The sequence below is a fragment of the Hetaerina americana genome, unplaced genomic scaffold (assembly GCF_022747635.1).
Source record: "Hetaerina americana unplaced genomic scaffold, ioHetAmer1.1.p SCAF_9, whole genome shotgun sequence".
Lineage (NCBI taxonomy): Eukaryota > Metazoa > Arthropoda > Insecta > Odonata > Calopterygidae > Hetaerina > Hetaerina americana.
The window spans coordinates 24,033,932-24,046,735 of record NW_027287538.1 but is presented as its reverse complement, the minus strand read 5'-3'; the positions used below and the strand labels follow the sequence as shown (position 1 = coordinate 24,046,735).

Sequence of the window (12,804 nt, the reverse complement as noted above, 5' to 3'; positions counted from 1 at the left end):
TGAAATATATTTTCTGAGTGAAATTGTGTATGCATTTCTTGTATGTACATTTCGTTTCAATTTTTTTAATATAAGAAAATACACACCTACCATTTTGAGCGATAAACATTACATTGATCGCTTTTATTGAGCCAATGCACCTATATAGAGCTAATATTACTCATAAATTTAAATGGGGATGGGATGGAATAATAAAAATCAAGTGTAAATATTTTTTATAAATCATATTTTATTTTTTGTTTATTTAACACATCAAACAATTATATTTTGTTTTTAGATTTTTCTTTACAATTTCTATGATGTCTACTTTTTGTTTAATTACTCCTCATTTTTGTAAATAGTATATTACAACGGACATAAAGGTTGTCCAAAAGTACCAGAAACATCACAAACATCACAGAATACATTTTTAAATACAAAGGAATCCCCTCAGATCTGAACAAGTCATGGACACTTTTTTAATGACGCTTGGGACTTTTTTACTGTAACTTATTCCTACGTGGGTTCGTTGGAAATTGTTTGGGCGTCCGTATTTTTCTCACAATCTCGTTCTCAAGTGATAAAACTAAGTTATTGTCCTATGTCAAGTCCCCTTCTTCCGAATTAGTTCTCTCAAAATTTTGAGAGTATTTAAGTGTTAAGTTGACTCATTTAATACTTTTCCTCTAAACTTACTCGACATTTGTCTAATTTAGTTCCAAACATAGCAAATATGCATACACATACGTATGTATACGTGCATATCTATGTATGTGTATATATATGTGTGTGTGTGTATATATATATATATATATATATATATATATATATATATATATATGCACACATATACCAGCAGAATGTTTTCATTCGACCACAAAGAATTGTTTCCAGGAAACTTATAAAGGGTAAATATATTTTCAAGATTGCTATATTTCAATTCTATAATTGATAATATTGTTTATTTGATCATTATTTCACGCAGAAAGTGGGAATTGATTTTGATAAAGGTTATATAGTACCAGAAATGTCGAGAAAGCTCAGAAGTTATCGTCCACAAAGAGGTAAATTACCTCTTGTAATTTTTTTCTTATTTTTTTGCGATTCGCTCAAGTCAAGTAATTTTGATGTTTGTTTTTAAGTCGTGCCCGCGTCCGAGGATTTCATGACATCAATTACCTTCACGCGTCTCCATGTTCTTCTTTCTCATCAGAGGCCTGATCTTGGTCTCGCGGACTATGCAGCGCCAAACGGCAGTTACCTCATCTGCATTCAGTCTAACGTAAGCCGATGAATCGCGGTGCAGAACTTACGAGATAGAAATTTAGGAAAAAAACCCGACCTTCCGTTGAGTCGTTCAACTGCCATTTCACGTTTGATTCAGTCAGAATTGTCAATACCATCACTCATATCAGGACGCGTGAACTTCAAAAAGACTACAAAATTTTCTCCCTACGATGTTCTTTTTACAATGAAACGATTCGTTTCCAAGTTGGCATTAATCATTATCATCATCATTTGTCGATCTTACGTTCGCCGTATCTCTTCATATCTCAACTCTCGTCCCCTCTCGACTCACCTGAAGCCCAGCGAAGATGTTATTCCTAATTTAAAAAAACAGTCTTTTTTAAAAAGAATATCATGAAAAATGCAAAAATAAACCTCCACATCACTTCTCAAAAAGAATTTGCACATTATATTTTTTGATACATTTACGCCCAGACCCTCGCTGGCATGGCCCCTGAGTCCAATAACGGCGCCACACTGTTCCACGTGATGCTTTCCCAATTGCGAATTATGGTTTCAAAAAAATTGCGAATCACAATCCGTGTCGAACCCCAATAATTATTTATTCCGGAGCCTTGATGTAAGATGGGTGTGCTGGTGCTCCTCAATCGGGTGGTGAGGTGAAGGAAAAGACGTATTATTCTGGCGAAAGCCTCTCTTGCAAAACTGTCTTCGGGAACCCTCTCTCGTCACGGATATTTTGACGCCGTGTACCGGCAGAAAAAGAATTAAAAAATAACATTTGGAGTCACAAGATGTCACGTCCTTCTCGACAAGAGAAATAATATATATGTGTATTTTTTAAAAATCTTTGCGGTCAATCACGGTTCCCGGGGCACAGCCTTGTGGGTCTTCTTCCGCCTTAACGTGTTCTTCCTGATGTCCCCTTCAGGGCGAAAGTGAAAAAAAATGAAACGATGCACCCTTCCGCAGTAAAAAAAATAAAATAATAGAAACAGTTTCTTCACCCCCGGAGTGTGGGAAATCGACCCTTTTCATTGTCCGCCGAAGCGAATTACAAAAAAAAAATGTGAAAAAGTTCCGAGATTTGCCCACACCGGGGGTTACACGGCGGGGTCGGGACCATCCGTCCCACACCCCTGCAAAAACATGCATCGTTGTCTTTTTTTATATATATATAACCAACTCCCTCGTTGAGTGTTCGTCTTCTGTATTTTTTATATTTATTCGATGGAAAAAAAATTCGCTCGTTCATTTAAGAAAACAGTTGTCTCCCTCCGATCCTTCTCCTCCTCCCCTCCCAATTTTTCCCATTCGCACATCTCCGTCCTCTCATCCATTCATTCCCACAATCTCTTCCAATCTCTCCCTTCTACTCGGAAGGAGCGCTTCTTCCTCTTGGCTGACTCCTCGTCTCCCCCTTAAGTCCCGTATCCAAACTCCCTTCCGTCTCCTAGAAAAATCCATCTCCGGTGGGATCGTTGACCCAGGGGTAGTTATTGGGGCATCGGACGCAGGTCTGGAGGTTGACGGTCTCTCCGGGAATTTCCTTGGAGGTGAGCTTGCAGCTGTGGGGCACCCAGCAGGCAGGGGGCGAGTTGGGGTCAACGGAACACTTCTCCCTCCAGGGCTCGAAGTTCTTGGCCTCGGAGATGGTCCTTGGGTTCTGGATCCACTGGATCACCTACGGAGGAAAGGAAAAAATATATAAGACTGATTAATCGCCTTAAAACAACTTCGCGTTTCGTATTTCTTGCGCCTCCCGAAGAGTTGCTCGGCACACCTCCACGAGTAGGATTACACCGCGGCAGTTCCTAACCAGTAACATCTCCCACCGCCACAGTATTCAACCCAAAGGTTGGTTTGGTTATTGAGAGTAGAGCTCATTCAATAATAATAACCAAACGTAGCATCCAATTAACACAAAAATGGGTGCCAGTGATTTTCCCTGTTCCACCTGTGTTTTTCCAAGAAACTTTGCTGTCCGGAAAATTATACACAGCTTGGGTGAAGCTGAGGTTTGCTAGAGGTACTAACTGGAATCAAACCGGAGTTCTCCAGTCAGTGGTGGTACTATATAACACGCCAACTAACACGTCCAAGGAGGTTAAATTAATAGGCATGGTGAGCCCTAGTTGTTGCAGAATAATGATTGGACGAAAGTGGCACGAGTGAAAATGCACGAAATGGAAATGCATAAAATTATTCTCACCTGGCTATAGCACGCAAAAAAATAGAACGAAGCGTTGCGTGCTATGTTTGGACGGAGAGGGGAAGAATTTGAATAGCCATGTTGGATCAAAATCTTTTCATTCTCTATTATTAGTAAGGACGGGGACGAAATTAGTCTATGAAGGATCGCCTAAACTTTGTTTATGATACGTATTCCGCACTACGGCACCATAAAGACATTGACGAATCACCTTCATTCTGGATTGGTAACTCCAATGGAGAGATGAGCTAATGAGAAATGTTGACTGTAAGAAATCACAGTTCTGTTTCGATGTGAACACGAGTCTAGAATCATATATTTCGGATTATGGCATTCTTATCTATGACAATGAGTCTAGGCAGATTTTTTTTAAATGCCATAGATTTTACTTAAATTTAATCTCAAGTAGTACAAGGAGGGGTCATTTTTCTTTTCTTTTCTATAAATATATCATGTCTTAATTATCTTTTATCGTCATATGGTAAAAATAGTAGAATTGGTATGTAGAACTTCTCAAAGCTGTTTCAGACTGCAAGCAACCAAGTTTGTAGCAGCTATCCTGTTACCTGGCTAACTTATCATTTCTTCCTAGTTTTGTAGGCTTCATTTTCTCCTCGTAATTCATTCATGGCCTCCATCAGTAATGTTACCACTCTATGTTTCCTTAAAATATAGTCTTCATCAAATTTGTAGGAGGTATACATTAAACTTTCATCTCCACGGTTTTTCTTACAAAAGATTTCGACCTTCACACAATTATTTTAGAATACTTCTTCACAATTTCCTCTCATTTAATTGTCATCATTATACCGTGTCAACGTGTCTCAAACACGTCTGCTCACCTTCTTTTCGTCCTCAGTAAGCTCTTAAAAATGATAAAAAGAAGTCTGCCACCTAGTTTATACAGTTGGGTAATAGAAGTTATCACAGAGAGCCTAGTTATTTGAGGGGAAAAGACCAGTGCCCTTTCCAAAGGAGAGCTCTTTGGGTCGAATTATATCACTTTTAGAGGTAAAGGGAACACCTGGCTGGCGGAGCTCGTTTACGGGACGGCGTTTCACTTCTCATGTTAAAGGGTCGATCCGCGTCCTTATTCACGTCCAGCCGTAACCTTGGTGACTCTGCTCCGTCAAGTTTACTTTTGCTCCAGTTCAATTGGAAAGTTGTCATCGGTCACTCCGGTGTCACAGCGAGTAGTAGTAGTAGTTGAATCTCTTCTCTCCAAAAGTCAATCACGTTCGCTACTACGCAATGTCACAGCTCTCTTTTCATCGCGGCGATATACGCTGATCAAAGTTATATTAGGGCACTCTTCTCGGGGAGAAATTCTTGTTTGGCGCGGCGTGAGGAGTGATACGAAAGACATTTTCATCATGAAAGTCTGGGAATTTACTTAAAAAATTCATTGCTTCTCTGATCATTATCGTAAAAAATTTCACACTTTCGAGGGCTGAATCTCCTTAGCTTGCTGTTACCTGAACATTTTAAAACATTTATTGCTCGTTGAATAAGATTTTAATTCACCTATTAGAGGTTTGAAACCGTGATAATAATTTCAATTTCACTCCAAAACCGATGCAATTTTATGATTTTCAGGCTCGTGACGGGGTCAGAATTACTTGAGCCTATCCTTTCATTTGCTTACCTGTCAATTAACTATATAGGCTGTTTTAATCTATCTCTTCAGCGGTGCACAGTTGTTTGCCAATGCATTCCACATTGCTTGTAATTTAAATTTGCTCTTGATGTCAAGTTAACCGCTGCTAGTGGAGATATCGCCCCAAGGTCAGTGAACAGAATGCTGTTATCCATCAAGGCTTTCAATTAATCAAGGCTTTCTGAAACGAATACCGTTCGGTGACAGCCTTGGAGTTACTAGGGAAATGTTTTTAGTGGGCGTTTTGCGACCAATGCTCACCATGCACAAAATTCACAGAGGAAAATAAAAACAACGTTATTATAATATCTAGATTCTGAAAAAAACATGTCAGGATACAACCGTTTGATGACTAGACTTCTATTCTTTTCCGTGTGGGTTCTGGTAGCGAAAGAGGATTTTAATTTAAATTTGAATAGATTTGGTATTATCAAGTTCATATCTTTTCGTTTGATGATTCATGTGTTTGGAATGCTGGACACATTCGAACTGTGAGGTTGAGGGGGAAAGTAATGTTTTCGAGGGTAGCGAACAATAGGAAGCGCAGTCATTGGGGCCGATCGCTCTCGGGACGCTTTGCAATGGGCCTCTGCGTCGGCTCTGCAGGGAGGAACGCTGTCAAACGAACGAGAGATCGCGCGCTTCGCCCTCACGCGGTGAAAGTTGGTTTCCGACGAATGCCGCCCGGAGTGCGTCATAGTCGCCTTCCGATCGCTTTTGGCTCGGCTCCAGAGCGCAGACGACCCGACCACTCCGTTGGAAGGGAAGAATTAATTTATTTTCTTTTCCTCTTTGAGTTTTCTCCCTTCGGTGATCGCAGCCGAGATAATTTCCCGACTCATTCGGACGTCCCTATACCATCCAGCCCGATCCAAGTTCGTTTCTTCTAGGCTCAAGCTTTTCTCTGGAACAGACGGTCTTTCACACCTCCGGGGTGCTCAAAGTCCCAGTAGGACCAAATTTGAATTCAAACAAGTCAGGCGAAAGAAAAGGTTAATCGGGAACACCGCCTGCTAGGTACCGCATTCATACGTAGCGAATGGGGACTTTGACGAAGCAAGTTTTGCTGATTAGAACTGATGAATATTATATTATGCGCATTTTTTCGCATACTTCTGCGCATAGTTTTTAATTTAAAAAAGTAAATCTAATATTTTAATTTGTGCATAGTTTCCAATTGGAAACGCTTTGCGTAAAATATTAGCACCAAGCTATTTTAGCACCGATTGGGAACTACACCGAGAAAGGACATTTAATAAGTCCCTAGAAAATCCATGAGATGGCGCTCGTAGTATCGGTAAAGTTTTGTTTTTAGTAAGTCTCATCTCTCACTAGACAGCTATTAAGTTTCCGCTAGATCCATCGCCTGGCATAATTTCCATATTCGATTGAAATAACTAACTTTTGTCCATGTAGAAAAACGAAAAAAAATGATTTTCCTCTGTCCTATTTTGAGGACTTTCCGAAGCCTTTCTTTTTGGACCACTTAAAAAAGTTAGAGAAACGCTGGGAGAAGTCTATCAAGTTTTAAGGAAATTATGTTGAAAAATAAAAAAATCCATCCGAAACAATGTTTTCCTATTATTTTCCCCCGAGGACTTACTGGACGATCAATGTATAAATCCACCGTAATAGGTTGGGATAAGATAAAAGATGGATTAAAATTTTCTTAATTTGCACTAACATTTTACCCTAATGAGACGATTAAGGTTCTGGAGGACGTTAAAGCCTTTAAAAGTATCCTAAACGGATGACGAATTTCAAGATACGATTGAACAGATTTGTAATTGTTCCAATTTTTCTATTTTTTCAAAAGCGACCACAGAGATCATAATAGTCGTGACGGACGTCACAACGTTAGTTTTTTTTAATCCTAACATATGCGCAGTATAAAAAAAACGAAATATTTTACGAAACGTTCATCAACATATTCTTCAAAAGGGTCGGGAATAACGAGACAAGATAACAAGTGTGGCAGATGCTTATCCTAGTGATTATGTAACCCTCAGTGCACGGATGCGCAGCCCAAGTGGGCAGGGAGGGAATGTGAAATGGAGTTCAACGGCGCGCAATGGTTAATGACCGTGACGAAGTGTTTTGGGGAGTCAGAGAACCTGCTTCACGGTCCAGAATTGGTTGCATGCCACGGAATAATATTTCCTAGCCTCCCGCAACGGTGTCAGGACCCCGTGTAGTGCGCTCGAGTCGCCGCTAAGATAAGAAATCATAGTCTGCGGTACCATTGGTTGTCGGCGCAGATCCGTTGTGTAGAAAATGGTGATTCCAACAACTAGCTCCCCTGGGAGCGAAATAATTTATTTAAATTGAAGCCTTACGATCCTTCGGCACGCAGACCGTCGGCGACTAATGCATGGTTAGGCTCTTCAGCCGAGTTCAACGTCGAGTGAAACCAGAAATGTGTGTGTGACATCAATTCAAGCTGCTCCATGCGACGACCTTTAGCATTTTGAAGACAGTATTTCACGAGAGTCAACTCTACCTGAGAATGTTTTATCTGATTTTCCCCATTACTTCATTATACTTGAGCCCATATCTCCCTAATCATCTGTGATGTTCGGGATTTCTATCCAACAATAAGTACGATTGTCTCAAAGGTGAAAGCAGCGTGAGGCGTTGAGAATGAATTCCTGAATCGATGTCAGTTGCGATTAGGCCAAAGAGATAGATATGGATGCATCTGCTGCTTTCTTTTGCGGTTTCCATTGGGTTATTCCCCCGTTGGCCATTGATGGAAATTACTAGGTGAGCGACGAAAAATCTTTACAGACTTTCGTTATTGAAGTACTACTAATTACTATCTTCTTCCCTGCTACGTACTCTGATAAAATTGAACAAAATTATAATAGATGGTTAAATGTAAATATCTAGAATGGTCAAAGAACATTATAATAGATGGTTAAATGTAAATATCTAGAATGGTCAAAGAAAAGGTTTTAAACTTGGGCAAAATTGGTTGGAATGTGATAAAATTCGCTGGGCTAACTTAAGGGAAAGCATTTACGAGCATACTATATAATAGAAAATGGAAATTACAAAATAGAAAAAAATGTCTTGCATGAGCATGAAATTGAATGTTCATCTTTATTTTGTATTGTATCCCCTGGATGCTTGCGTGAAAATTAGACTTTTTTGGTAAACTTAGCTTCACGTCAGAGTTGGAATGCCAAGCCATATGCGCACGTATTTTTGTTAACTTTATGACTTCTGTAGGTTTCTGGTGAATCTTTCGTGAATAGTGCAATCGGAATAACACTATGAGCTCGGATAATTTTCAACCCGTTGCATTCATGGTATATCCTTCACCGGTATATTCCCTAGCTTTGGTATTGGGGCAAATTATACCCGTACATTCACTTGTTTTAAGTCCCACAGCGAGTCCAAACAGAAGGGAAACACTCATCACAACGACCATGGTGTTTAAAGCTAAGAAAAAAAAATCTGCCCCAGCAATTGCTCGATGCTCTCCTCCCGTCTCATCTAAGTGATAACCGGCGTCAGAGATACCATTCACCACCCGCGTGGGGTTTGGAGAAGGAATTAAAATTTAAAAAATGAAAGAAGAAAAAACGTTTTCCAGTGGGCTCAACTAAAGCCGGTTCATCCGACCGACTGATGACATTCTTTCTCCCCCCTCGTCCTAAACTTCCATCACCCCTCTCTCCCCCATGCCTACAGTAACTCCCGTCCCACAATCTTTCGTTAACGACCCGGCTCCAGAAGTCTCTCTCTCTCGCTCCCCTTGATATGGGCCCAGTGACCTACAGACGCCCGGCAGAGGTGTGTCGCCTCCTTTTTTTAATTATATTTTCTCGCTATTTTATTTTTAATTTCTCCTCCTCCACCGAAATTATACATTTTTTTAACGAGCGTCCAAAACCCGGGTCCAAGAGATACGACCGGCGGCGGCAGCGGGTCAGGGGTTGCGAAATTGCCCCAATCGTCTCCTCCACACGCACTGAACACGCTCGCGAAACCCTTCACTCCCTCTCTTACACCGCAGTCCAACGCCATCAGCTTCTCCCACTTGTCACATCTCTCAACGGCCTTGTACTTTTGAAGGCGGGTTACGGCGTTATAAAGAATCTCCCGCTCCTTCCCTCCCCCCCCCCTTCGGATCTTGGGGGGAGGGAGGGAGGTGGGATAAAGAGTCACTGAAGGTCGTCCGGTTTCTTCGAGGCAAGGCACGACCGTTATTTGGCCGGCTCGGGGAGTAAGGGAGGGAAAGAGATGGAGGAGGCTCACCGATGGGAGGTAAGGTAGAAGCCGGCCGGTGGGTTCTCTAGGGAAAGGGAACGGGGGAAGCCGAGGGAGGGGTGCGTAGGACCCATAAGGGTGGTCTGGAGAGGGGGATGGTGCCACCACGGTATCCTTACCACGGGCGGCACGCGAAAGTAAGTTGCTTCACCAGGTGGCGACAGTCGTCAGGACAGCTTTGTCATAATTATCCGATGGATAATTTAGCGCGCGCTCCGTAATAGCACCCATTCATGCGCCATTCACGAACTAAATGCAATTTCTGTCCTGTTGCCATGCATAAGTTTAGACGAGCCTGACTTCATTTGTTAAAATCAATGACTATGTCCTCCTCGGGATCGTTTACGTTAGCCGACTAGTGATGGATTACACGTGTTTGAAGCTCTGGATGATTAAAAAAAAATTGTCGAATAATGTTGAATGATTTGACTTCGTAACAAATATTTTCTGAATGGATATAATTTTATGAGTTGAATATCATGCCTAATATATAATATAAACCCTCAGCAGTATTTGAAATTTGAATTTAAGACTCCGTCTGGAAATTTACCCTATGTTTTCCATGTCCACCAGGTTGGTACTGGTTTTGAGAACAACATCCAACAAAAATAATTTTTATTAAGATTTTTTACTCAGACCCTCGTAGTCCATAGATGTTTTGCAGCCTTATGATAATAGCAGTGAGAGAACCGTGAATGTTATCAAAAATGGTCGCAAGTTTGAATGTGTAGTATTATGAGAGCTTATGACATGATCTGAAGGGAAAACTCGAATTTGTCCGTACCCAAAGCAATGGGAATCCTTATGGATATAATGGAATTTCAAATGATATCCATAGGAATATTGACTCATCCTGCTTCAAACAACATATCTGATTTACACTATTATTTCTAATAAAAATTGTCAAAGAAGTACGGACGAGAATTGCGTCGTCTCTTGATTCCCGTGGAAAATAAAAATTGATAAGAGCAGTAAAATAAACTGCTCCCCTACTTCCAGTAGTGAGTTTTAACCCTAAATCTTCTCCTCTTAAGTCAATTTTACCATAACAGCGACAAATGCTTTACCAAGATATTAGTGTATTCTTGCGCCGCGAATAAGGTACAAGTACGTGACAGAAAAGGTTATTATCAGGCTTGTCGATTATTACTTTACATACAATTTACCGTTCGTAATAATCTGAATCATTGCCAGCTAAAGGAACGCGAGCAGAGTGACACGGTAGCAGGCAATACAAATTAAAAAAAAATACCTTCTATTATCAATCAATATATTTATACATGCATATATGTGGTATATGTGTACATATATTAATGTGCCAGCATATTATATTCCCCTTGAGCAATACATCTATCCTCGACTCTATCGTCGTTTAGTCTACCTCTCGTTTTAACATACGTCCGACATGCCGAAGGTAAAAACCGAGAAAATATTACGAATTAATCACCAGCGCCGACGCGAAAGGCGTTGAATATTTTCAGATTTTTCTGTCGCGTCCCGAGGAATGCAGAGGGGTTTCGCCACCTCCTCCCGCGTGACTCTGCGCGTGTGCGCGCGTGTGGGCACAGCTCGAGGCTTTTTCCCCCCGCTGGACCAGATTCGGAAGATCTCTCGGGCGACGACGGGTCGGTCGGTCGATGGACGGGAGCGGTGGAAGGGGGTGCGGGGTGGGATAGGATTTGACCTTTAAGAGTCCCCCTCCTGGTCGGGAACCCGCCGCGGCAATTATGCAAGGCCACGCGACCGAGTGGCTCTGCGGAGGCCGCGTCTTACACACTTATCGGTCACCCCGAATATCAGGTTTTTCAGTCCTCAGTGCAACGGAATAATGGGTCCAAGGGGGGTTCCAGTCGGGAGGGAAGGATGGAGTGGAGGAGGGTTTAGAAAGCGATCCGCTCTCTTCGTCCAGAATATTTCGGCTCTGGGTCAAAGTGAGGGAAACGTTTTTCGCTTAGCGGAGGGGAGATTTACGTCCTCCGGGCGGAGGAAAATATAACGACGCCGTGCGGATGAGCGGCGATGGGATTAAAACGGACTGATTATAAAGTGGGTAATGAGGGTGCCTCGACAAAGGAGGCGCATAATGAAACGTGTTGGGAATACTTAATCCACTGGATGGGATTAAAAAAAGCTATCGAACAGATTGATTCCTCGAACAAATTGAAGCTCATTATTACATGTTAACGGTAGACTGCCGATCAAAATGGATTTCAAATTTAGCCATGAATTGAGCACTGCTAAAAACGGACTGAAATCATCACTAAATACACTAATAATTTACATTTAACATAAACCATATTTTTATCTCCCGACCTCTCTTATTCTCCCCTCCATATCCAGGTTTCAGGCATAGCGATGTATCCTGTATCATATGGGAAACTAAAATATTGGAATGCAAGTAGAAAGAAACAAAACAAAAGACAGAAGACGAATAAATAAGAGTGCCAGGAATTATGCATAATGTCCTAAAGCAAATATCTGAAAATTTATAGAGGTCGAGATTCTTAAAAATGAAAATATAATCATGTTCGTGTTAAGAGAACGGTTAAAAGTTGAACGAATAACATATAAATTTTGATTTACTCTCAATAAACCGGTACATGGCTCTCAAAAAGTTAAGTACCTTATCCAAACCATCTATCACTAATTTTTCACCTGGGCTCGGAAACAAAACGCCATGGATTGGAATATATTTGAATTTAATGTTGCGCTGATGTCATGGTTTACTTGAGGTACAATTAACCTTATTAAGTTCAATGGGGCAATCGCTTTCGAAATAAATTCTCGGAAACTGCATCACCAATTTATTTAAGATATTTTAGGGTCATGAAACCCTAGGGACTATTTTCTTAAAGTTCAGAAATCCTAATTTCGACTTAGCTGTTTTCCAAAATTAATGCATGGCAAATAGATATTAAAATAAAAAAAGAATTAGCTGTAATGGTTTAGGCGATCCGATTACGCTCGCTTCTATCTAAATTATATTTGCGTGGCCTTAGAGCTACAAAAACGTACCTAACATCTTGAATGCATCGGAGGTTGGTATCGTGGATAAGCGACATTCGGTTGTGTGAGGGAATGGGTCACAGAATCGTTCTTTCTGAAGTCCTATCCATTTCCTCACTTTCAAAGCAGAGAAAGTGAGGCTGAAATCGATACAGTCGGGTAAGATAAAGAGTTGTGAAATATAAAAATTAAACTTTTTTTTAAGGCTTCTGAAACTATGTAAAATGCTATGCTGGCTATGCGTTCCTAATCGTGAATAGGTTACGCTGTCAGCACCTATGGATTTCGTAATGGGACTCGATGGAATACCTGCCTATGCATTATCGCGCGCATAAATGATACAGCATAAATTCGGTTCAGGTGTTTGAGAAACTGGATTAATCAAGTCTTTCCGTTCCAGTGGCACAATTTCATTTTGATATAAACG

The 12,804-nt window shown here is 40.9% G+C and overlaps 1 protein-coding gene across 2 annotated transcripts in view; it reads right to left on the bottom strand.

Moving 5' to 3' along the window:
- Positions 1–209: 209 nt before the first annotated feature.
- serp (chitin deacetylase-like protein serp) overlaps positions 210–12,804 on the bottom strand; it is an 82,852-nt gene continuing 70,257 nt past the window's right edge. For both annotated transcript variants that reach the window (XM_071597715.1, XM_071597716.1), the window contains one exon: positions 210–2,911. In XM_071597715.1, the coding sequence (XP_071453816.1) occupies positions 2,681–2,911 (231 nt within the window). In that variant the 3' untranslated portion in view covers positions 210–2,680. The remainder of the gene's footprint in view (positions 2,912–12,804) is intronic.